General features: G+C 42.6%; 5 protein-coding genes across 7 annotated transcripts in view; 3 read left to right on the top strand and 2 right to left on the bottom strand.

Moving 5' to 3' along the window:
* Positions 1 to 2,248, bottom strand: part of prss12 (serine protease 12) — a 28,961-nt gene extending 26,713 nt beyond the window's left edge. The window contains exon 1 of one of the 2 annotated variants that reach the window (XM_060864543.1): positions 1,661 to 2,248. In XM_060864543.1, coding sequence (XP_060720526.1) covers positions 1,661 to 1,997 — 337 coding nt within the window. In that variant the 5' untranslated portion in view covers positions 1,998 to 2,248. The remainder of the gene's footprint in view (positions 1 to 1,660) is intronic. The other variant, XM_060864544.1, reaches the window with a different exon arrangement.
* Positions 2,249 to 3,410: 1,162 nt separating this feature from the next.
* LOC132860929 (uncharacterized) lies at positions 3,411 to 6,429 on the top strand. Of its 2 annotated transcripts, none has more exons than XM_060892259.1 (3): positions 3,411 to 3,527; positions 3,769 to 3,906; positions 4,933 to 6,429. In XM_060892259.1, the coding sequence occupies exons 1-3, from the start codon at positions 3,506 to 3,508 to the stop codon at positions 5,643 to 5,645; spliced, it is 873 nt and encodes a 290-aa protein (XP_060748242.1). In that variant the 5' UTR covers positions 3,411 to 3,505; the 3' UTR covers positions 5,646 to 6,429. The 2 variants fall into 2 exon arrangements, with proteins under 2 accessions (XP_060748242.1, XP_060748234.1); XM_060892251.1 differs by having other exon boundaries at positions 3,455 to 3,527; positions 3,757 to 3,906.
* Positions 6,430 to 6,508: 79 nt separating this feature from the next.
* On the top strand, positions 6,509 to 13,941 carry mettl14 (methyltransferase 14, N6-adenosine-methyltransferase subunit). Its single transcript, XM_060864545.1, has 11 exons — positions 6,509 to 6,670; positions 8,226 to 8,314; positions 8,469 to 8,556; positions 8,641 to 8,718; positions 8,912 to 8,999; positions 9,603 to 9,693; positions 9,898 to 10,039; positions 10,120 to 10,212; positions 10,310 to 10,426; positions 10,603 to 10,813; positions 13,093 to 13,941. The coding sequence occupies exons 1-11, from the start codon at positions 6,605 to 6,607 to the stop codon at positions 13,383 to 13,385; spliced, it is 1,356 nt and encodes a 451-aa protein (XP_060720528.1). The 5' UTR covers positions 6,509 to 6,604; the 3' UTR covers positions 13,386 to 13,941.
* Positions 13,942 to 14,770: 829 nt separating this feature from the next.
* LOC132841909 (zinc finger and BTB domain-containing protein 5) lies at positions 14,771 to 20,021 on the top strand. The gene is made up of 3 exons (XM_060864553.1): positions 14,771 to 15,014; positions 15,775 to 16,857; positions 17,995 to 20,021. The coding sequence occupies exons 2-3, from the start codon at positions 15,778 to 15,780 to the stop codon at positions 18,898 to 18,900; spliced, it is 1,986 nt and encodes a 661-aa protein (XP_060720536.1). The 5' UTR covers positions 14,771 to 15,014; positions 15,775 to 15,777; the 3' UTR covers positions 18,901 to 20,021.
* Positions 20,022 to 20,845: 824 nt separating this feature from the next.
* grhprb (glyoxylate reductase/hydroxypyruvate reductase b) lies at positions 20,846 to 24,170 on the bottom strand. Its single transcript, XM_060864555.1, has 9 exons — positions 23,989 to 24,170; positions 23,705 to 23,835; positions 23,548 to 23,620; positions 23,261 to 23,377; positions 22,785 to 22,873; positions 22,553 to 22,657; positions 22,218 to 22,353; positions 21,763 to 21,893; positions 20,846 to 21,039 (listed from the first exon to the last, which is right to left on the bottom strand). Exons 1-9 carry the CDS (start codon positions 24,126 to 24,128, stop codon positions 20,918 to 20,920), a joined length of 1,044 nt encoding a protein of 347 aa, XP_060720538.1. The 5' UTR covers positions 24,129 to 24,170; the 3' UTR covers positions 20,846 to 20,917.
* Positions 24,171 to 24,776: the final 606 nt, after the last annotated feature.

Raw genomic sequence — 24,776 nt, forward strand, 5'->3', positions numbered from 1 at the left:
ATGATAAAAAAAGTGTGACATCTGTGATTAACAGATACACACTGACACACAGACAGCGTCTGTCAGTTAGTCTGACAAATTTATGCCATTCTAGACATTTCTACACATTCTCAGTCACTAATATCAGCAGATCTAGTTAGTTACAGTTGCTGAAGTCTGGGTATGTTTTAGAGTTTTAACAGCCCTTTTAAATTTGTTTATGTCTAGTCGTGTTCTTTGGGTTATTTATCCTGTTGTTTGTACACGTTGCGTTTTCCTTTACAGGTGTGAATTTTAGCATGAAACCTAGCATGGAATAACACATTTATAAATATGGGCATGAGTATTATGAACATGTTAATAATATATCATCATCAATAATATCATTGTGTACAAAAAACACCAATATGACTATAAATAAGATCTAATATATTCAGCGATATGGTAATTATTTAGGCATTTGCCTGCAAAATAACCGAAGCGTCAGATCGCATTTCCTGCCATTTGTATCCCATGTGTAGGGTATTTGATTTTTGAAACAGAAAGATAAATAAAAGTGAGATTTGGCTTGATTAAACAGCCCTGGATTTTTTCTGCCCACAGTATATCAGAGCAGCTCCAATTAAAAATTAGGTGACTTTCATGTCAAATCTCAGAGTGAACTGCTAGGTGAGATGTTGAACCCTAAATGCTGACACGTAACCGTGTGTGTGTGTGCGTGTGTGTGTGAGTGTGTAAAGGTGGGGGGTTTACACAAATGGTGGCATACCTTTCTCACAGGCTCAAGGTTGTGTTTGGATGATCACTTGTCTGAACTTGCCTTGTCCTGACCTAACAGGCTACAACGTGCTCGCTCAAAATAAAGAATCCGTCACTGAGACAACCTGAAATTTGAAGCGAATTTTTCATATAAACCCCGAAGCAGCGTTCGTGAGCCGACGATCTGTATCAAGCTCAAAAGTAACGAAATCTACCGACACAATATAATATTTCATCATATTAATTGAGATTTTTACAAACTAGCCCTTTATAAATTCCATAGAAATGTCAGGTTTGTAAAATTCAACCTTGTGTTAAATCATTATGTAATGAAATAATCCCCATTAGAATCTGAATTTTTCAGAAATTTGAATTTTAGGCCTTTTATACTGTAAATGTGAAACAGCATAAGAATTTAATAGACTAATCATGATTAATCTAGGACTAACCTGCTTTAACTGCGTGCTTTTACTAAGGATTAAGGTTCTTGTGTTGAATTAATTCTAGTGGTCTGTGTTGTTGGGGGGTTTTTTTAACCCTAATTCTGTGTAATCTTTGTTTGATGGTTTTGAATTTTGTTCCCCAGAGCTACTAAATAATAAATCTCAGAAGCTGCGAATGCGTCAAAGTAAAATAAAATTTTTATTTTAATCAATGCACGTGCGTAGTGCACGTTTAGATTAATCAATGCACGTGCGTAGTGCGCGTTTAGATCAATCAATGCACGTGCGTAGTGCATGTTTAGATTAATCAATGCACGTGCGTAGTGCAAGTTTAGAATGCTTGGTTTAAATGAAGCAGTGCATATTTGGTTTAGATAATGCATCCCGGTGCAGCTCCTTCTGTTTGACAATGCACGAGCTTTTCCGGTGTAAACAATGCTTAGATGAGTGCATTGCGTTGCTCGGAGACGTTAGTGTACCTTGTTTACAATCGCAGTAACCCCAGTCGACGCGTCCACGCGCGTTGAGGAAGAAGCACCAGGGCCGGATTCTGGCATCCGGGTTCCTGCAGAAGTTGTGCTCGCCGAGTCCTTTGCCTGGATAGCGCGCGGTCACGCCACTCACATCGCTCCAGTTCATGCACCGCGCGCCCGACTCCGTGACGTCCACAGAGCCGCGGTATGACGCGCCTCTCCCGCGGCTCTGCGTGCACTCGCTGAACGGGTTCAGGAAAGAGGACGTCGGTGAGACACAGAGCAAAAGAAGGAAGAAGAGCGGCAGGCACGCGGAGGAAGAGCAGCGCGCGCTCGCCTCCATCACCGGAGCGGCTTCAGCATACTCCGCGCGCGAGGGGTTTTACCGAGAGCTCGCGCGCGCAGACAGACTGTTGTTGATGAGGATGAGGATGATGATGATACTGACGACTGACGTTGCCTCTGGGTCACGTGATCCTACTCAGCCCACACGTGCGTTAGTATTAATGTAAGTTCTATAATAAAATTAATTCTGTAATAATTCTGTAGTTGGTCAACACTCACGTCCCGGTGGCTACAGTCAGCTTCTGCAGGATAAAAATAGCAGCAAGGCGTTAATGCGACTCAGGATCTGTATATCTGAACATCTGTATATATATATATATATATATATATATATATATATATATATATATATATATATAGATAACATCTGTATATTTGTTTCTATGTATATTTTAACAACTGTATATCTATTTAAATGTATATCTGTATATCTGAACATCTCTATATCTGAACATCTCTATATCCGAACATCTGTATACAGTATTTGTTTCTATGTATATTTTAACATCTGTATATTTGTTTATATGTATATTTTAACATCTGTATATCTATTTATATGTATATCTGCATATCTGAACATCTGTATATCTGAACATCTGTATATCCGAACATCTGTACATTATTGTAGTTTTGTTGAATTACACAAAGCCTACAAAAGTCCACCTGACTGCAATAAAACAGATATATTACTGTTACTGTATTACTGACAGAGGGGATCACAGAGAGAGAGAGAGACATAGAGAGAGAGAGAGAGAGAGAGAGAGAGAGAGACAAAGCGAGAGGAGAGAGAGAGACAGACAGAGAGAGAGAGAGGAGAGAAAGAATTCTGCGTATCACCGTGACTCAGTTCTGGATCAATGGGTCCACCTGCTGTTCACTCCGCGCAATTACAGTTCCACATTATAGGAAATCTACCAATAGACTGATTCTCTGCTCCACTTGATATCTTGGACTTCCTGACTTCAAACTCTTACTATTACCAACCGCTTCTACTACTAACAATAATACTAGTAGTGGTCCTAATTCTGCACCTCCTCCTGCTACTTCCACTCGTCTCTTCCTCCTCCTCCTCCTCCCAACACTACTATATCTACTCCTCCCCTCTTGCTACTACATCTTCTCCTTTTCCTCCTCCTCCTCCTCCTCCCAATACTACTATATCTACCCCTCCCCTATTGCTACTAAATCTTCTACTCTTTCTCCTCTTCCTCCTTCTCCTCTTCCTCACACTCCTCTTCCTGTACATCCAGGTCCTGTACAACCTCCTAGATGGATTTATGCTGTTTATTTTGAACACACAAATGCACACTCATTCTGTACACATATACGACTATTTTGTTTATTTTCTTTGCAATGCAAATATAATTTTAAGGTTTTTAAAATGAATTGTGGTCTGATTGTCCTGTTATAGTTAATAAACTAGATTTGTGCGCATGCGCGGCAGGGTTGACTTCGCCGTAGAATACTTACGCATGCGCGATGCAAGAAAAGTGACGTCATATCAAGATGGCTGCCCACTCTGAGAACAGTAAGTAAAGTTAGCTTTGTTTTCTGCTTACTGTGTAGTAGATCAGATAAAATGCAGACACGATACTTGTTTTTTTTTGAGTGTTTTGAGACAGAAAACATCAGTTTGTGCTATGAGTATTGCTAGCTGGTTAGCTTATTGCTAACGCTACAACAACAACAACAACAACAATAGCCACTTTGGACTGGACTGTATTTGTATCTGCAATGCTGTGTGTATTGAAATCCAGTCTTCGACGCAGACACAGAGGTGACTCTGATCCTGGACCCAGAGAAGAGCACATATCTGGGTCATGCTCCTCTGTACCAATCAGCTGATGACCCTAACACATACTACCTTGATGAAGCCCTGACTGTGAAAGTGAACTTGTATACCACTGGTGAGTTCAAGCTTTTATCATATTCCAAAACATTAATTGCACTACAATTAAAAGCCTGTAAATAAATAAGTCTTTAAACATGTGTTTTCATTCTGTAACTAGTTGGTATTCAGTAGCTGTTAATTTGATCTCCATGGATTAAAAGTATGTGGACACCTGACCACCATGTTGGTGATGTGGAAGCCTAGTGGTTAAGGTGCTGGACGACCAATTGAAAGGTTGTGGGTTTAATCCCACGTCCCCCGGGCTGCCACTGCTGGGCCCCTGAGCAAGGACCTTAACCCTCAATTGCTCAGTTGTATAAAATGTATTTACATTGTGTTTACATTGTATACTTTGTTTACATTGTGTTTACTGTGTGTTTAAATTGTTTACCTGTGTTTAAATTGTTTACTTTGTGTTTACTGTGTGGTTACTTTGTGTTTACTTTGTGTTTACTTGTTTACATTGTGTTTGTTTACATCAGTTGTATAAAATGAGATGAAAATGTAAGTCGCTCTGGATAAGTGTGTCTGCTAAATGACAGAAATGTAAATGTAGATGTTGCAGCTTCACTGGAAAGAAACCTGTTTCGGCATGACATAGCCACTGTATACAAAGTGAGGTCCATGAAGACATGGTGTGGAGGTTAAGGTTGACGTGGAAGAACCTGAGTATCCTGCACAGACAGAGCCCTGACTCCTGAACCCGACTAAACACCTTTGGGATAAACTGTAACACAGACTGCATTCCAACATCAGCATCTGATCTCACTAATACTCTTGTTGCTAAGTGATCACAAATCCCCAGGGACGCACTCCAACCTCTAGTGGAAATCCTTCCCAGAAGAGAAAGGTGGAGATTACGTCAGCAAAATTGGGAACGAGATGTTCAACAAGCACATGGCTGGGATGGTCAGGTGTCCACAGATTTTGACCGCGTAGTGTAGACATGAGGTGGTTTTTAAGCTTGATTGTAATCATGTTCGTAATCATGTGCATGTGCTATATTATGGGATATAATGTTGTTGATGTACATCTTTTCTAGTAACCAAGCAAGAGGATACAGTGTATATCCTGGATTCTGCACCACTGCCCCAAAACGAAGCCTTTAACAAAGAGCAAACACTCTTTCTGATCGATTTAATGCGGCAGCAGCTGGAGGCAGAAGGCGAAAGCGTCCTTCGAGTTTTAAAGGAGCTGAATCCCAGAATAAAGTCGGGTAAAAGCCGCAAAAAGCACATGTGGAGGGAGATAACATCTAGACTCTCCAAACACTTTCAGCAAATCTTCCATCCTGATCATGTGGTAAGAACATGGTACGCTCTCGAGGATGAGTACAAAAAAGCGAAAGACGATAATAGAACAACTAAACAAGAAGCCGTGAGCTTCCAGTATTTTAATGAGATGGAAGAGCTGCTGGGTGGGCATCATGATGTGGAATTTCCTGTTGTTGGCACGGTGAAGGGTGTAGAGGTGCGCAGACCAAAGGCTTTGAATGTGGATTGTGGTAGAGACTCGCCCGCGATGGCGCACACAGAGGAGGCTACGCCGGCAGCGACGCCGACAGATTCAGCGACGTTGACAAGACCACCTCCGTTCAAACGCAAGAGAACCAACAAGCACTATTTGGCTCTTCTGGACTTTTTAAAAGAATCTACAGCAGCACGTCAGCGACGCCACGAGGAAACTCTGGCCCAGATGAAATCTGCGCAGGATGGGTTTGAGGCGTTAATGAACAGATTCCTGGACAAACTTTGACCTTCTCTTGGTCCCTCCCTAAAATTGACTTGTTTCCTTGCTTATTTTTTTTTTTTTTTTACAAACACAGTAAAATGTTACTAACCGGACAATATAAAAAAAAATCTTTTATACTGATTTAAGTTTTTTTTTCCCTTACCTACTGACATTTCCTGAAGATATTCCCAAAACCTGAAGTAATAACGTTTACAAACTCGTATTTCTTTTCGATGATGATTTCTGTTTCCTTGTGACGAAGCATTATTGCTGGTTTTTATTTACTTCTTTGCGATTGCGAACTATTTGTGCCGAAAAAACTGTAAAAACTGAAGTAAATAAAACCATAAGCAAACCAAATGAATGAAATACGTGTGAAACACAAGTCGAAACGTTTTAGGAAAAAAGCATGTTCACACCCCGTAACGAACACTTTTCTATTTTACTTTTGGATAAAAGTCTACAGAACGTATTTTGACATTTTATTTTTATTAAATTGTATTTTTATTTATTTTATTTTTTATTGTTTCAATAACAAACGATGGAACAGAGAACAAAATACAATGCCCTAATATTACAATTTAAAAATAATAACATAAAAATAATTTAAAAAATACAAATAAAGGGCATCGAACAATATAAATAATTTAGAAAAGAGGACTTAAATGAACAGTCTTGTGAAAGTCCACAGTTTTGTCCAAAGTCCTTTTTCAAAATAACTTTTAATGGACAATGTTTGGTTTTTCTTTTCAGACCACTTTACATTTCTGTAAATGAAACTTTTCTAAATAAAATAAAAACTGCTATAGAGCCATCCTCTGACTTTAGTAGCTGTCTGGTTGCGTCATCAGACGCCGACTTATTGAAGCCGGCGCCGACGATGACGCAGATCACATGCGACCGATGCCTGTTGGTTTTGAATGGGCTTGTTTTTACATTTTTCTGGCGATATAAACCGTTTTTTTCTGCACTAAACCCACGAAATGGACAGTCGGCTGCAGGAAATCCGTGAGAGACAGAAGCTAAGACGACAGCTTCTTGCACAACAGGTGAAGATTTAAAATAAACGACTACCGGCTAGTTATTGTTAGCAGTATTGTTAGCCGTTTAGCTAAACCACAGAGCTGAATGTTCGACACGCGGTGTTTATAAAGAGATACCGGAGATTTCCTTTACTCTGTTTCCAGCAAAGGTGCACGGTGGCTTAGTGGTTAGCACGTTCGCCTCACACCTCCAGGGTTGGGGGTTCGATTCCCGCCTCCACCTTGTGTGTGTGGAGTTTGCATGTTCCCCCCCGTGCCTCAGGGGTTTCCTCCGGGTACTCCGGTTTCCTCCCCCGGTCCAAAGACATGCATGGTAGGTTGATTGGCATCTCTGGGAAATTGTCCATAGTGTGTGATTGTGTGTGTGTGTGCCCTGCGATGGGTTGGCACTCCGTCCAGGGTGTATCCTGCCTTGATGCCCGATGACGCCTGAGATAGGCACAGGCGCCCTGTGACCCGAGATAGTTCGGATAAGCGGTAGAAGATGAATGAGTGAGTGTTTCCAGCAATAATCTAAAATACACGACGCACAATAACCAAGACGCACCCTGCACAAGACACACACATTGTGTTTACTGTGTGTTTACTTTGTTTACATTGCGTTTACTTTGGGTTTACTGTGTGTTTACTTTGTTTACATTGCGTTTACATTGTTTACTTTGGGTTTATTGTGTGTTTATTTTGTGTTTACTGTGTGTTTACTTTGTTTACTTTGGGTTTATTGTGTGTTTTTTGTGTTTACTTTGTGTTTACTTTGTTTCCTGTGTGTTTACTGTGTGTTTACTTGTTTACATTGTTTACTGTGTGTTTACCTGTTTGCATTGTGTTTACATCGTGTTTACTTGTTTGTATTGTGTTTATTGTGTGTTTACATTGTTTACTGAGTGTTTACTTGGTGAAATAGTGATGTAACTATTCTATTAAGAAATTCATAAGATTTCTGTAGTGTTAATAAGATATTATTATAGATGTTTGGAACATTAAAGAGTAAATCAACCTCAGATTATTAATATTGTTCAAGTAAACTAGTAGTTGGGAGCAAATTTGTCCATCTCTATCTTTAATCTAAAGCACATCTGATGTTTCAGATTAATGATATGTAATCGTTCTTTCTTAGCTACTAGGTTTCACATGAATATGGTTGATGGATGTTTACATGATCTACCATGTAAAAAAACAACAACACAAATTTAGTAACTACATGTACCCCAAACTGTATGAACTGCATAGTACCTACTATATAATACTGTTATTTGTCTAGCAGTTTTTTTTAACAGCCCTTATCAGAAAGACATCCTGAGAGTCTTGTGCTTAAAGGCCAGTCTTAATGATTATAGCAGCAGATACAGCACAAAGCTACGATAAACAGGCCGTATTACCCGTAGGAGGAAGGGTGAGACGCAAAATAGAGATTTAAGTAGAAATTCAAGTTGATAAAAGTGGAATGAGAAGAGAGCCAAGATACCCCTAGTGATAACAGGGAGACATGCAGTAGTCCTACACACAGTGAAATGAAGCTTAATTGATTTTTTTTTATTATTATGTTTTACTTTTTGTGCAGCTGGGAGCAGAAAGTGCGGACGCTATCGGCGCCATTCTCAACAGCAAACAGGAGCAAAAAGAGATCGAGGAGACCAGAGAGACGTGCAGGTGCATGAAATCAAATTTGTTTAGTAGTCTTAAGTTATGTAGGTCCCTTTTCAGGTATGCTGTTGCTATAGAAACAATAAAGCATTAGAAGCCAAATCTGAGCAGCCGTTTCGATACATTATGAACTTATACTTTCGGCTTCGCGTCTCCGCAGGTCGTCGTTCGACACGGCGGCATCCGGCTCCAAGAGGAAATGCCCGAACGAGGGAGAGGACGCAGACGAAGATGTCGAGGAGCAGAGGGTGAGTCTTACTGATCTGAGACCAGGTGAAAGTGTGCGCGATTGAGAACACCATGGTAACGGCTGTTTCGCGGTTGTGTTACAGGAGGACGCGGAGCCTCAACAGCAGGAGGACAGCAACCCATTTGAAGAGGTCTACAAGGACTCCAGCACATTTCTGAAGGTAGGGTTAAAATTATACTCACCGTGAATCAATATTTTAGTATCCCGTGTTATTAGACATAACTTTCATATCTGACTATTTCTTGTCTACTGGTTCTTGTGTAAAAAAAAAATTGTAGACGGAGGAGTAGATTTCTCTCTCTTTCTCTCCCAAGCAGCTCTAATTCTTGTCTTTATTTCTTGAAACGGATTAGGGGACACAGAGTCTGAACCCTCATAACGATTACTGCCAGCATTTTGTGGACACGGGCCACCGACCACAGAACTTCATCAGAGACGTGGGTGAGTGTCTTCTGCTGTTACTGCTTAACAGAGAGAGAATTAGAACACAAAGAAACTTGGTGATGGTGTGCAAGATAATTAGGCACATTTATTTGTATTTTTTTTTAAGAAACGTAACAGGTTGTGGTTTTTTTTTTTATTCATTCATTCGTTCATTTTCTACCGCTTATCCGAACTACCTCGGGTCACGGGGAGCCTGTGCCTGCGCCACATCTCAGGCGTCATCGGGCATCAAGGCAGGATACACCCTGGACGGAGTGCCAACCCATCACATGGCACACACACACACACACTCTCATTCACTCATGCAATCACACACTACGGACAATTTCCCAGAGATGCCAATCAACCTACCATGCATGTCTTTGGACCGGGGGAGGAAACCGGAGTACCCGGAGGAAACCCCCCGAGGCACGGGGAGAACATGCAAACTCCACACACACAAGGTGGAGGCGGGAATCGAATCCCCAACCCTGGAGGTGTGAGGCGAACGTGCCAACCACTAAGCCACCGTGACCCCTTTGTGTTTTTTTTTTTATTATTATTTTTTTATTATTATTTAAAAATTTATTTATTTATTTATTTTGCTTTTTCGTGTTGCAGGATTGGCTGACCGATTCGAGGAGTACCCCAAACTTCGAGAGCTCATCCGGCTCAAAGACGAGCTCATCTCTACTACAAACACACCACCCATGTGAGATATATAAAAATAACACGAGATCCATCGTCAGATAACGAAAACTCGTTTTCTGGCCATGTTGGAAGTTATTTCTGCGAGATTTGATTGTATATTCATTCCTTTTTGCTGCCTGCCTTCTCAGACAGGTCATCTTGGTTAAATAAAGGTTACTCACTAACTAATATCGTATATTTTGGGTGTGTGTTGGTATGTTGTCAGGTACCTGCAGGCTGATCCGGAGAACTTTGACCTGCGGGACCTGAAGTGTAAATTTGACGTGATCCTGCTGGAACCTCCTTTAGAAGAGTATTACAGAGAGTCCGGCATCATCGCCAGCGAACGCTTCTGGACCTGGGATGACGTGAGTGACGTCCAAGCTGCAATCAGGAGCTTCAGACGAGCACACTACAGCATCACTCAGTTTTTATCTGTCTGTCATAGATCATGAAGCTGGAGATCGACGAGATTTCGGCTCTGCGTTCTTTCGTCTTTCTCTGGTGCGGCTCAGGAGAAGGACTCGATCTCGGCAGGATGGTAAGATGCCATTTTGGAATGTTATTTTAGACTTCTGTTATTTTTATTTTTCAGATTTACTAGATAGTAGAGATTAATCAACCTGGTTGTTCCACAGTGTTTGAGGAAATGGGGGTTCAGGAGATGCGAGGACATCTGCTGGATCAAGACCAACAAGAACAACCCGGGAAAGACCAAAACTCTGGACCCCAAAGCAGTGTTCCAGAGGACAAAGGTGAGGGAGAGGAAACGTGTTTGCTTTTTCAAACGTGCATGGTTGGATAGTGAAATTCTTCAGTGGTCAATAAAGTGTGTGTTCCACGAGTGTTTGAGTTCTTTTCTGCTAAAATCAGTCTGACCGTTCTCCTATGAGCTCCCTCATCTCCCAGTATGCGTTTGTGTGTGTTTCAGGAGCACTGCCTGATGGGTATTAAAGGCACGGTGCGGCGCAGCACCGACGGTGACTTCATCCACGCCAACGTGGACATTGATCTGATCATCACAGAGGAGCCGGAGATGGGCAACATCGAGAAGCCTGTGGAGATTTTTCACATCATCGAGCACTTCTGCCTTGGACTCAGACGCCTTCATCTGTTCGGCAGAGACAGTACCATCAGGCCAGGTTTAACAAACTCACACACACACACATGCACAGTTTTTTTCTGTTCAAACTGTTGTCAGAATTTCTCCCATGTTTAATGACATTACATTTACAGCATTTGGCAGACGCCCTTATCCAGAGCGACGTACATAAGTGCTTAAATCTCTAACATTGAATACATTAATGCTGGCTCACTAGGTTACATACTTAAGATACCATGAGTTTAAAACATTTGTTCAGAGTTACAATGAAAAAGTGTCTTTTTTTTTTTTTTTTTTTTTTTTTTTTTTTTTTTTAAATGCAAAAGATAAGGAAAGAAATGCTAGTTGAAGTGTTTCCTGAATAAGTAGGTCTTCAACCGCCGCTTGAAAATATCCAGTGACCCAGCTGTCCGGACCTCTAGGGGAAGTTCATTCCACCACCTTGGTGCCAGTACAGAGAAGAGTCTTGTAGTAAACTTACCTCTTACCCTGAGAGATGGTGGGACCAGTCGAGCAGTGCTGGTAGATCGGAGGGTGTGGGGTACGGGGTGCAGTGCGAGGAGTGATGAGGGCTTTGTGGTAAGAGGGAGCTGGTCCATTTTTGGCTTTGTAGGCCAGCATCAGTGTTTTGAATCTGATGCCTACAGCTACCAGAAGCCAGTGGAGGGATCGCAGCAGCGGGGTGGTGTGGAGAACTTTGGCAGGTTGAAAACAAGCCGTGCAGCTACATTTTGGATCATTTGCAGAGGACAGATTGCGTTCATAAGTAGACCTGCTAGCAGTGCGTTGCAGTAATCCAGTCTAGAAATGACAAGAGACTGAACAAGTACCTGAGCAGCCTGTGTGGACAAAAATGGCCGAATCCTTCTAATATTGTAGAGAAGAAACCGACATGAGCGTGTCACATTAGCAACATGAGAGGAAAAGGACAGTTGATTGTCCATGGTTACCCCAAGGTTGCGAGCTGTGGCTGAAGGGGAGATCAGATCGTTGTGCAAGGATATAGCAAGATCATGACCTGGGGATGAATCACCTGGGATGAACAGCAGTTCAGTTTTGTTAGGATTGAGCTTTAACTGATGAGCAGTCATCCATGATGAAATTTCTGCCAGACATGCTGAGATCCGATCAGAAGCTGTGGCATCTGAGGGTGGGAAAGAGAAGAGAAGTTGTGTATCATCAGCATAGCAGTGGTAAGAGAACCCATGTGAGGAAATAACTTCACCAAGAGAGTGAGTATACAGGGAGAAAAGAAGAGGACCAAGTACTGAGCCCTGTGGGACACCAGTGGATAGTCTGCGTGGAGCAGATGTCACTCCCTTCCATGTTACCTGAAATGAGCGTCCTTCCAGGTAGGAAGCGAACCATTCCCAAGCTGATCCGCAAATCCCAAGACTCCTGAGGGTGGATAAGAGAGTCTTGTGGTTGAAAGGTCAAGGAGGTTAAGGACGGATGACAGTTTGGCTGATCTAGCAGCATGTAGTTTCTCAGAGACATCCAAAAGGGCTGTCTCTGTGGAATGAGCTGCTTTAAAGCCAGACTGTTGGGGTCTTGGAGGTTGTTCTGTGAGAGATAGACAGACAGTTGATTATAGACAATGCGTTCAAGAATTTTTGAAAGAAATGAAAGAAGTGATACCGTATCTGTAGTTACTGATGTCTGATGGATCCGGAGCGGGTTTCTTTAGGATGGGAATAACCCTTGCTCTCTTGAAAGTAGTTGGTACCTGACCAGATGCTATGGATGCTATGACCAGCTTTCTTTACAGTAGACTGGCAATTCCAGAGCCCACCTACCACCACTGTTTGAGACGTACACAACAGAGGAGGGTAGATGAGGTTACTGGGATTGTGACCTCTGCTCTGTAGACGAGAGCGTCTGCGACAGTAGGAATTGACTACAGAGATGGGTTTTAGGCACATATTTGCAGTCAACCAAGAGTGAGAATTAAGGTATGGTAGAATATATCAAAATAGTACTAGACACTTATGTTACAATGTGAGAGAGAGAGATACTTACAAACCTTCAATTTAAATGAGTAAGCCCTGCCCACAATTCACACCTTAAGGGAACTGAAACTACTCCTGATTAATCAGCTGAGAGAACAACAAAGACCAACACCATAAAATCAACGATGGTATAGAATATAACAAAATTTAATTACACTATTCTAGAACAAAGTGAGTTAAGCAGTTAGTATACAAAAGTCAGGAACCTACTTTACCAGAAGACAATATATTCAAATGTAGAGAGTTAAAGCACACATTTGATGTTTTATTTCCTCTGTGTGTGTGCGCTTGTGTGTGTCCTGATTTCCAGGCTGGTTAACCGTCGGACCCACGCTGACCAACAGCAACTTCAACGCCGAAGCCTACTCCTCCCACTTCTCCAACTCCCACCTTTCCGGCTGCACAGAGGACATTGAAAGGCTCCGCCCCAAATCTCCGCCCCCAAAGCCCGAGGGGTGCAGGGGGGCTCCAAGAGGGGGTCGAGGCGGGGTGGCAGGGGGCCGGGGTGAACGTGGCCGTGACCGGAACCGACCCAACTTTCGTGGGGAGCGAGGAGGGTTCAGGGGGCGTGGGGCACCTCACCGTGGGTTTCCTCCCAGATAAATTCCCTTTTTTTTTTTTTTTTTTTTTTTTTTTTAGTTTAAAATTCACAAATTGTTTTTTTAAATAAAAATGATGGCACATAGCTGATATATATTTTTAACTGATCGACGTATTATTGCCACCACCCTTTTTTTTTCTTTTTTTTTCTTTTTTTTTATCCAGATCATGCGGTAAATATGACAGACAGAGACTGTATTTTCCCACATCTTTGGTTTTAAGAAGTAAAATAAGGACTTTTTGCTGCTGTTAGATCTGATTTTAGAAGTGTTGTCGTCCGTCCCCCAAAAAAAAAACAAAAAACGAAAATACCGTCATGTATGCTTCATTTCTGCTCGGAAATTAGCGTTGGGTCTGCAGAGAAATATTAAAGCTCCTGCCATCAGACATCATGTGCATCATCTGTCTTCTTTCGTCTGTTTCTCTATAAGTCGACTTTTAAAAGTGTTTATTTTTTTTAACATAAATTTACTGCTTTTCTTTCTGGAAATCAGTCAATGTGCCTGTAAGATGTTGAACTTGTCATTACTTGTGGTAATAAATATACCCATTTTGCATAGTTTTTGTCTCTGTGCACATGGGGAGTAAGTTACAGTAAATTTCCTACCCAGCCTGGGTTAATAGCCCAATCAAGCATGCTGGGTCAACATCCAAACCCAAACTGCTGAGGTAAATTAGGTGGAAGACCTGGTCATTTGTAGAGCCAAGATTATTGGTGTTAATAAACAAAAATTAGATCATACATTAAGAACGCATAGATCATCATCTGAGCTTTTCTACCTACTGTATATCTAACTGGTATACTGGTATAATCATTGATTCAATGATTCAATCGTAGTCATTCGATTCTTGTGCTAGATGCATCATACGCTCACCTGTAATCCTCCCTGTTAACCAGTCATTGTTACCAGACCTTCTTCCAACAATGACTGGTTAACAGGGGGGATTACAGGTGAGCGTATGATGCATCTAGCACAAGAATCGAATGACTACGATTGAATCACAACAATGAATCATAACAATCAGCTCGGCTCACCAAAAAGAGCCGACTCTTTCGCCTGTCATAATTTGCCTGTCTTCTTTGTTCAAAAAAATCTTACCCTTACCTTTTGATTAACACAATAACAATATACGTTGCACTATATCTATATATATATATATATATTCATTGAATACATTTAAAATGATGCGCACTTAACTTGTAATTCATGAATACGCCTGTCCTTTTCTGCCTGTGTGATTAAATGTCCTGTAAATCCGTAAATAGAAAGTAAATTGAAAGTAAATGTCCCGTAAATCCGTAAATTGATTATTCAATTTAAACAGAAAGGTTCTTTAAATCTGTGAGTCGGCTCATTCATAAGATCCGATTCAAAGAGTCGATTTATAAGCTAAAACGATAAACGGCTGGTAGCTACCTGGCTAACTGTTAGCGCGCGATGGGATATCGTTGTCTGTTAAATCGGCATGACATAAATTATTCAAAAGCATTTATTTGTTAATATTATCGGCTGGTTTGGGGGTTTTTTGTACTGACTGATGATCCGACAAGTTCATTAGATGGCAGACTAACTAATGTCGGCTAACTAGCTAGCTACACCGACCTGGTTGTTGTGGGGTAAACAAAATAAGGTAAAAATGCTTTGCTTCAGAGCTAGATTTTGTATAAATAAGGAACATAACACATGCATTTTAGCTAGGCTAGCTGTGTAGGACAGGTCGGTTAGCTAGCTAACTTAACTAGCTCATGTTGTAGCACAGGTTGCTAGGTAACCTGCTGTCGGCTAGTCAGTAGTTAGCCAGCGTGCTAATTTTACCTCAGGAAAAAAAATATAAAAACCTGAGGAAAATATATATATATATATATATATATATATATATATATATATATATATATATATATATATATATATATAATATTTAATATATGTATATTATATTTAATGTATATGTATATAATGTGTATTTATATATATTATAATATATAAATATTGCTTGAACATTGATAGTTTGACTTGAAATATAAAATAGGAGTCAATAATATTTTTTTCTGCTAATTTAGACTTAGCAAGCATGAATGTCTTCTGTCTTAAATCTTTACACAGATGAGTTTATTCAGAAGGAGCTAAATCCTAAAAGTGTTAAGGTGTTAACGGTCACAGGGATCACTTCCATGGCTGATTTTATTTTCCATGGAAGTGATTTATGCCTTAATGGTATTATATTCTGACACCAGAAGCCATTATTTTATAATTTTCTAAAATTTGGTGGACTCTGAAATACCGGTGTAACCGATCGGGAACTGTTCCTGATTCGTTCCTAATTTTTTAAAAATTAAACTGCATAAAATTCTGATTATATCTGAACATAATCTGTCTTTTGTCTTCCACAGATCATGGACTTCCCAGGACACTTTGAGCAGATCTTCCAGCAGCTGAACTACCAGCGTGTCCACGGGCAGCTGTGCGATTGTGTGATTGTGGTGGGCAGCCGGCATTTTAAAGCTCACCGCGCCGTCCTGGCCGCATGCAGCACGCACTTCCGTGCGCTGTTTAGTGTCTCTGAGGGTGACGGTAACGTGAGTGTAATCCGTCTGGATTCAGAGGTGGTGACCTCTGAGGCGTTCTCGGTGCTCGTGGACATGATGTACACGTCCACGCTGACACTGGGAGAGAGCAATGTAATGGATGTGTTATTGGCCGCATCTCATTTGCATTTAAATACCGTAGTGAAGGCTTGTAAGCATTATCTAAACACTCGGACTTTGCCTAAGTCACCTCTTAGCGAGCGTGGGAGTCAGCGTGTCGAGCAACAGCAGCTGAATAATAACTCTAACTCGCACCTCCAACGCTCGTTCCTCCTGCAGCAGCTCGGGTTAAGCGTAGTTAGCTCCGCCCTTAGCGAAGAAACTGAGGAAGAAGGGTGCGCAGCCAGTCGAGGGGCAGGGGCAGTTTCAGCTAGCGGACTGTTACACCAGCGGGAGTCTTTCACCCCACAGCGACGCTTGCAGAAGCGCAGGCAGAACTTTTCTCTGATTCGGTCGGAGGCAGAGAACCCGAGACAAAGACAACGCCTCCCTTCACAAGGCCAGGGGATCGTGGATGATTGTGGAGAGGGAGGAGCTGTAGGGGAGGAACTTCTGTCCCCAGACTCGCGCAGCAAAACCATCGATGAGGATTCCAAACTGGACGTAGTGGTGATCGGAGGAGACGAGAGAGAAGACTACAGACGGGCAACAGCACATGAGGACGTGCAGCTGCCCAGCCAATCAGACGGTGGCAGAGGGAGCAGGGCGGAGCCTCTTCTGCTGCCGCACAAGGACGAATATCCAGAGGGTGATGGTGTTCAAGTGAAAGGTGGAGGTGAGGGCGAAGCAGCACGTATGCAGGTGATGGTAAAGAGCGAGCCAATCAGCTCGCCTGAAGGTGCCGACGAGACCAGTGATGTCATGTCGCAGGCTGAGGGCAGTGACCAGGTAAGTGTTAAGTGTAACACACCGAACATCTCTTCATCTTCCACCACAGTGTATATCCGCAACTGATCACTGAACCCTTAAAAGCAAGCACAAAATATTACACGATATTCCTCTTACGTTTTCCGCTGTCTCAAAGGATTTAGAGACAAATACACATTACGGAAGTAAGTCCATTTCTAAATCTCCGTTTCCATGATCGTCACCATTTTACTGATTTCAGGAGGTTGGTCTTATTAAACACTTAATCCCACTGAAAAAAGGCTTTTTTTCTGCATCTTCTTTTTTTCATTCTCTATGTTCCCTTTTGTTCTTTTATTTTCACTTGTGCTGTTTTTAAGAAGTAATGAACTTTGTGCCTACAGACAGAGAAGAACTCAAATCTCAGCATTGTCTTATCACACAACTCATCACTGTTTGTGCTTCTGTCAGCGAGGAAGTAAGAAATGTCACACGTTCCACATTCACCGAGCGAGGAAACCACGTCTAGTCAGTAGCGTTTAAGTCATCTTTAGATCTTTAGTCACGCTGACGAACGTAACCTAAATAAAAGCTGCACAATTTGGTTTTTATTTTCAATCACACTTTTTTTTTAAGCCCCAGTGAAAACCATTACACTGGGATCTGGAACAACTACATCAACACACCAGAGGTTTTGCTTTAAGCATCATCAAACACACTGACCCTCAAGTTGTGCTGGAACAAACTCTGCTCTTCAAGGTATGCCGAATCTCACACACTCACATCGGCAGGACAGTGCAGAAGTATGGTGTCTCTCGATCGAAAACGGAAGTGAGAAGAGGCATGCGCTTCTTTAGAGACTTCTCAGACGATGTGTTTGTTTACACGTTGCTTTGGTTAAAAGTTTGCACGCACGCTAACTAGAGGATTGAGTCTGAGTGCCTTTTGTACACCGAGGCAGAGAAGTATCGTACATCGCGTAATAGAACACGAGGCAGAAGACGTGTGTGCGCTTGCTTTTAAGGGTTTTGTACAATGTGAACGAGTCCATTCACTTCTGTCACGTGTTCAGGTCCAACAATGTTTCTGTACGTTTAAACCTTTTTATCTCTAACAGTCGTGTTTCATGGAACTAGGTTTTTTGGTGTTTTGTGTGTGATCATTGTTCTGCCTGATCAGGTGGAGGCCGTGGGAGAGAAGCTGGAACTGAGTCCCGAAGGCAGCGAGCACAGCTTCAGTGACCCTCAGCCCAGCTCCGACATCCTGATCTCAGAAATCAAGGGACCGGTCATGGAAGGGGAAAGACTGGGCGATACAGGAGGAGGTCTAGAGAGCCGGAGAGAAAGAGGAGGGGGTCTCCTGAGCCCGATGAGCTTCGACCGTGTCTCTGTCCCAAATACCACCACCGGGGAGTGCACACTGGACCACGATCCCCCTCGCTTCCTGTTCGGCTCCGAATCCTCTTCTTCTATGCACCTCCCTCCGTCTCAGAACCTCCTCTGTCGGGAGGCGCAGGATTTTTCCAGCATGCGCGCTGACACACTTCTGCTTCAGCCCATGCTGGATTCGATCGCGTCGTCCTCTTCAGAGCAGCTGGCAATGGAGTTTCAGAGGAACATTTGCGGGGGCGGGGCATATAGATTTCCGCCTTATCGACGCATCGCGCCGAAAGCTGGAGCCGCAGCTGCTTTGATGCAGGACGCCGCTTCCTCTTCCACCTCATCGTCGTCCATGCTCGTAAACGGTGCTAATTTTGACGCTTCTAGTCAACGAGGGAGCAACTCGAATCCTCTCCCACAGTTGACCCGCGCCTCAGCCGACGTGCTCTCCAAGTGTAAGAAGGCGCTCTCTGAGCATAACGTGCTGGTGGTGGAAGGAGCGCGCAAGTACGCCTGTAAAATCTGCTGTAAGACCTTCCTGACATTAACAGACTGCAAGAAGCACATCCGGGTTCACACGGGCGAGAAACCTTACGCCTGCCTGAAGTGCGGCAAGCGCTTTAGCCAATCCAGCCACCTGTACAAACACTCCAAAACTACCTGCCTCCGGTGGCAGAACAACACCATGTCGACCGGACTGCTTTAGACCCAACACACATTTGTGAATATTAAACACACTCCGGAGAATCGGCCTTGAAAATACACCTGTGTGATGTAGCCTGGGACACACACGCAATTAGCTATTACACTACTGTTATCAATAATCCTTCACGAGCGATGGCATTAAAGATGCCATGTGATTTTTACATGTATGATGAATTTAGGAAGAACTGGCAACCTCACGCTCGGCGTTGATAACTGGATAGATGTGCGATCTACTGTGACGATGTCCCTCCATCCCTTCCTTCGTCCTTCTTCTGCCTTTCATCACCTTTCATTTTTTTCTTCTCTTCTTCTTTCCATTTCCTTCCTTCCTCCCTTCCTCCCTCCTTTCCTTCCAGGCCTCATTTTTGTTTTTTTGTCCCTAAATTACAGGGCTGATTAATTGTCTATAACAGCAGCTCTGACTGTAGTTTCAGCTGCAGGGCGAATCACAAGCTTAAATCAACACACCGCAAATACAATATCGTTTCTATAGTAACGACTCGCACCACGACGTCCTACTATGGCAAACGTTTGGATGGAAAAATTATGTGCAAGAACAAAAAAGGCTCAAAGGTAAACGCACCGTCGGTGAAACCGCGGTGACGCAGAAGACGTCCTGAAAGCAAGCAGCGTTGCTCTTCTCATCCTGACCCACAAACCCATGCTTGTTGTTGTAGTCGTGAGTGGTGTCGTGGTCTCTCTGGACACATTCCTGAACTCCTAAACGCTCCTCCAGAGAGACGTGTGCTGTACCGTAATCGTTTCTGCTTCCTAGATGTTTGCACCAGTGCAGTGTATGTGAGCATTTGTTCGTTTTCAAAGGGCTAAACCGATGAAAAAGTACGCGAGCGACGTTTAAACTCCATTTCTCTTCCTCATGTCTTCTACAGAAACCTTGTGGCTTTAACATCATTTCTCCGGAAGTGACGCGAAAAGATAAGAAGATAAGAAAAGATAAGACGATGTTATAAATGTTTGTTTTGTTGTTTTCGTGTTAAAGAAAGAACTGTTTTTATTTCCCCGAACCTGCCCCTGTGACGGTGTGTAATACAGAAATGTTCAGTGTTAATATGAGATGTTAATAATAAGCTGGTGAGAGGAAAGCGTTCACCTTTTCACTTCCTCCTGGTGTTTGCTTGCTTGAGGTTTTTCTTTTCGACAGGCTTTGATGCACCTGAAGGCGTCTCGTCCTCCTCAGCTAGCTTGTGAGAGGAGAGACGGACGCAGGAGCGGAGCGAAGGAGCGAAGGAGCGAGCGACACTAAAAGACAGATGCATGTCGTTTTTGTACACTTACTGTTCTGTTCATCACACGTAAGTTTCACTGAAGAAACCCATATAAGATGCAGCTCTGAATTAAAACAACAAATGATGAGCTCCACTCCAGCCTTATCTATCTATCTATCTATCTATCTATCTATCTATCTATCTATCTATCTATCTATCTATCTCTATATATCTATCTCTCTCTATCTATATATCTATCTATCTATCTATCTCTCTCTACACTATCTATCTATCTATCTATCTGTCTATCTGTCTGTCTATCTCTCTACTTTCTCTCTCTCTACACTATCTATCTATCTATCTATCTATCTTTTTGTTTTCTCTTCCCCCCCTTTCTGTTTCTTTCCTACGTTTTTTCCATTCTTGCGGTTTTTGTTTCTTTCCTTTTCTTTCCACTTTATTTGTCTCTTCTTCTTCATTAGATATTTATACGTTTGTTTCTTTCTATTCCCAGGCCTCATCTTTATTCTTTCTTTCATTTTGGTTTCCTCTTCGTGTTCCTCGTGGCTTTTGTCTATTTTTGCTCGATCCATCCGAATGCTGTAGCACTGAATTCGAAGCCGTTTCCTCCATCGAGCTGTAACGTACAGGACAGTAGCCGAGTTCACTCTCTCTATACCCAATCATACTAACAGTACTGAACGTGTTTCACAACACAGGTCCAAATCATCACTTTATTCATTTCAAATCAACACTTTCAGCAGGTTTAACAAACGGGATCTGAAGCAGGTTCTAGAGCTGAAGCTCCTTGAGCATGGGATCTCCTCGGAGTCCAGCCAGCAGGTTGTTGGCGGCGAGCGCAGACATGGCGTTCCGTGTAGTGTAGGAGGCACTGGCGATGTGCGGTAGTATCACTAAACACACACAAAGGAAGATTATGATCACACACTGTGCATGAAACATATATTGCCTTTTTACACCTGATCACTTCATGTGTTGTCTCTGATCCGATAGCTGTCTGATTTGTTAAAACTGTTTCATTTACATTAGGCCACATAAATGCGTCTCGGCGAATTCAGATATCAATCCGATCTTTCTGCTCCCGCCCAAAATGCTAATATATTTTACCTCGTTTCCGGGGTAATTGAAATGGAACACGCTTTGGTGTGTGCGGTTTTCAGAACGCAATCAAAAAGAAGACGAAAAAACTCGTTACGACGGTTATGTTACAAAAAAACCAACCCTGCGTGTCGTCCATGTTATTTGTTTCTGGCGCGATACACGACTCGTGAGTCACCTGCGAGTGACATACTTCCGTTTGGGAGGAGTATAGCGCTGACGTATGTGGCTTGAACAACCACATTCATTTACACCTGTCCAGTTTCATCTTAAACGCGTCCCAGACCACCTCCTGAAGTGGTTTGTACCATCGGATTTATATCCGTCTCCAAAACGTTTCGGAGGGCATTTAGACCTGGTCTTTTTACCATCGGATAGCTATCGGATCACAGAAAACGTGTGAAGTGACCAGGTGTAAAAATCCCCTTAGTCATCATCTAAAACATCATCTGAAGCCCTGAAACACTTGCTAATACAGCATGATACACACACACACACACACACACAGAGGAGCTCACCGCAGTTTTTGAGTGTGAAGAGCGGGTGGTTCGTGGGTAAGGGCTCCGGTGTGGTGACATCCAGTCCAGCTCCAGCAATCTGGCCTGAAGATAACGCTGCATACAAATCCTCCTGGTTCACCACACCTCCTCTGCTCAACACACACACACACACACACACACACACACACACACAGTCTCATTTAATGTTAAAAGTTGTGTGTAAATGCTTTTACACACTGAACTGAAATTCATCTGTGTGCATGCAGTAAGGAATTAGCCATGACGTGTCTGATTAGCATTTAGCGACGCCCACAAACGTCCAGAAAAGGCAAAACTCATAAAACCACACAGCGACTAAACATTAAAAGGACGTCATAATTCAGACTTTTCCGATTTTTCAGTGCTTGGCTAGATGATGTCATCAGACATCGTGCTTCACGTACGAGTAGTCGAGTGTTTTCCTGCTTGCGTACCTGCTGGTGTTGACGAGGATGGCCGTGTTCTTCATCTTGGTAAAAAGGTTCTTATTGCAGATGCCCTGAGTGTCTGGAGTCAAAGCGCAGCACACGGCTAGGAAATCAGACTGTCTGGCCAACTCGTCCATGGACACTACACACACACACAAATACACACACACACACACACACACATTCCAGTATCACAAAAACAGTCCGTGTCAATTTATGGACTGGTCTTTTTCTATTTCCTCTAACTACCTGGATCTGAATCAGGTCTTTATGGCTAAATGTAAATTCCTCTCATTAACCTTGTTGAATATTAAGGATGAAGATCTAAAGACTCTGTTTACCGAACTCTGCATGGATGGCCTCCGCCAGCTCCGGTCTCGGCTCCACGTCTGTGTAAATGAATTTTTTCACCTTAAAGGGCTTCAGACGCTCAGCAATGGCCACTCCTGACACACACACACGCACACGTTACACTCTGTATTAATAATGCATGCTAGTATTACTCGCTGTTATTTATGCACTGCTCTGGTGCCACACGATTAGCTTGTGGCATACCGGCGTTACAGGACTCACCGATCCTGCCAAGTCCAAGGATGCCCACTGTACTGTTGGCCAACTCGTAACCACACAGCCAAAGAGTTCTCCACGTTCCCCAGCCACCACTTCTCACACACACACACACACACACACACACACACAGGTAATACTGGCGATTCAAGTTTGTCGCTAATATAAACAACTGAAGTGTACTGGCACTTCTCTCATACTGTTCTAGAGAACTCCTGACCAATCAGAATTGAGAATTCAACACCACTGCGGTCGAAGTTGAACATACAGCAAATCACACGTATAACATATACTTCTATACAATAGATAGTTTGTTATGCATCCGTGACAAAGAATTAAATTAATTTAAATTAAATTTAAGCCTGAATTATAATAAGCTGAGTGTGATTTTTTAGATTTCATTGTCTATGAATCACACACTGTGTGTGTGTGTGTGTGTGTGTGTGTGTGCGTGTGTGTGAAGCAAGCGAGAGAGAGAGTACGTTTTGGCTTCATGCGTAGCCTCGATCAGTCTGCGTGAGGTCGCGAGGAGAAGGGCAACAGTCAGCTCCGCCACCGCATCAGTCAACACTTCTGGAGTGTAACCTACACGGATTCCCCTAAACACACACACAAGAAACACAGCAGACATTATAATACCCCATTGTGTATAACAATCACTGAAGTTCACTAAAGCCTTGTAGCTAAACGACATTAAACAGGAATCCTGTGCGTACAAATAACGCAAACATCGTCATCATCTCTTTCCTAGAGATGCTGACACACTGACCTTTTCTTTAACTCGTCCAGTGAAAGATGATCAAACCCGACCGACATGGTGCTCACCACCTTTAGGTTCGGACCTGTGTACAACAAAACACGCATTTCAACTAGGTGACTTTTCTGTCTCAGAGTATCGCGAATGCCTGAGGGTTTTAGCGTCAGACCTGCAGCGTCCAACAATTCCTCGTCGATCTTTTCAGTCAGGACGCAGAGCAAACCGTCGCAACCTTTAACCTTTTTCAGCAGCTCCTGTCGAGGAACAGGGTCATCTGAGTCCCACAACTCGATCTGCACTCTGGGATAAAGAAAAACACATGGAAGAGAGATGGAGCTTCTGCCAAAATGCCATGGAGACTAAGAACCCCTTAAAGAACTTGGACTTCAATCAATCAATCAAATTCACATTATACGCTTATGATATGGAGAGGAATCAGAACTCAGAACTCACTGTGCAGATTTTCGCAGGATGTCCAATCCCTGCGGTGGCACTTTACGGGAGACGTATACACGGGGTAACGTGGCCATGGCACGTTGTGCAACTCTGAGCCCAAGTGCGGCCTGCTGAACCACTGCTCTGCTACACCACATCCTGAACACACTAAAACTCAGCGAAAACACACAAAACTTCTGCTGCTGAAGTCCAAGCTTTACACACACACAGGGGACTTTGGAACCTGACCGAAATTCAGGGGGAGCGCGTGTTGTTTTTGGACAGGAGCTGACCGAGGGGAGGTGACACACGGGCCAATATGAGCGAAGGACAGACAACATAAAGCTCACTGTAAGTCATGTGGAATAAAGCACAGGGCATATTGTTTCATTTCACTTCAGTCACATGGTCATACGCTGAAGGCACATCCGATAGTCACCCCCTGAAACTGCATCTCATGCTAATCATTATAAATGTCATAAATAAAACAATAAAAAACAATCATTGGCACATGAATGCACACACACACACACGAGTTATCAGAATCAGGTTTATTGGCCAAGTGTGTTGATTTTGACACACAAGGAATTTGGTTCCAGCTGTTTGTGACTCTCAAAAGTACAGACATAAATAACACTATACTATACAATACAGACATAAATAACACTATACTATACAATACAGACATAAATAACACTATACTATACAATACAGACATAAATAACACTATATAAGACAGTACACACATAAATAACACTATACTATACAAGACAATACAGACATTACTACGGTAGCCGAGAAGTGCA

This window comes from Tachysurus vachellii, chromosome 2 (genome assembly GCF_030014155.1).
Source record: "Tachysurus vachellii isolate PV-2020 chromosome 2, HZAU_Pvac_v1, whole genome shotgun sequence".
NCBI lineage: Eukaryota > Metazoa > Chordata > Actinopteri > Siluriformes > Bagridae > Tachysurus > Tachysurus vachellii.

Excerpts from the sequence above, each read along its gene's own strand:
- LOC132860929 (XM_060892251.1), top strand. The coding sequence starts at position 3,506 with ATGGCTGCCCACTCTGAGAACA. Across the intron at positions 3,528-3,756 it reads GGCTGCCCACTCTGAGAACA|TCTTCGACGCAGACACAGAG; the intron begins GTAAGTAAAGTT and ends ATTGAAATCCAG. Across the intron at positions 3,907-4,932 it reads AGTGAACTTGTATACCACTG|TAACCAAGCAAGAGGATACA; the intron begins GTGAGTTCAAGC and ends CATCTTTTCTAG.
- mettl14 (XM_060864545.1), top strand. The coding sequence starts at position 6,605 with ATGGACAGTCGGCTGCAGGAAATCCGTGAGAGACAGAAGCTAAGACGA. Across the intron at positions 8,719-8,911 it reads ACTCCAGCACATTTCTGAAG|GGGACACAGAGTCTGAACCC; the intron begins GTAGGGTTAAAA and ends GAAACGGATTAG. Across the intron at positions 9,000-9,602 it reads GAACTTCATCAGAGACGTGG|GATTGGCTGACCGATTCGAG; the intron begins GTGAGTGTCTTC and ends TTCGTGTTGCAG.
- LOC132841909 (XM_060864553.1), top strand. The coding sequence starts at position 15,778 with ATGGACTTCCCAGGACACTTTGAGCAGATCTTCCAGCAGCTGAACTAC. Across the intron at positions 16,858-17,994 it reads AGGCTGAGGGCAGTGACCAG|GTGGAGGCCGTGGGAGAGAA; the intron begins GTAAGTGTTAAG and ends CTGCCTGATCAG.
- grhprb (XM_060864555.1), bottom strand. The coding sequence starts at position 24,128 with ATGTGGTGTAGCAGAGCAGTGGTTCAGCAGGCCGCACTTGGGCTCAGA. Across the intron at positions 22,354-22,552 it reads GGCCATCCATGCAGAGTTCG|TGTCCATGGACGAGTTGGCC; the intron begins GTAAACAGAGTC and ends GTGTGTGTGTAG. Across the intron at positions 21,040-21,762 it reads CTTCACACTCAAAAACTGCG|TGATACTACCGCACATCGCC; the intron begins GTGAGCTCCTCT and ends GTGTGTGTTTAG.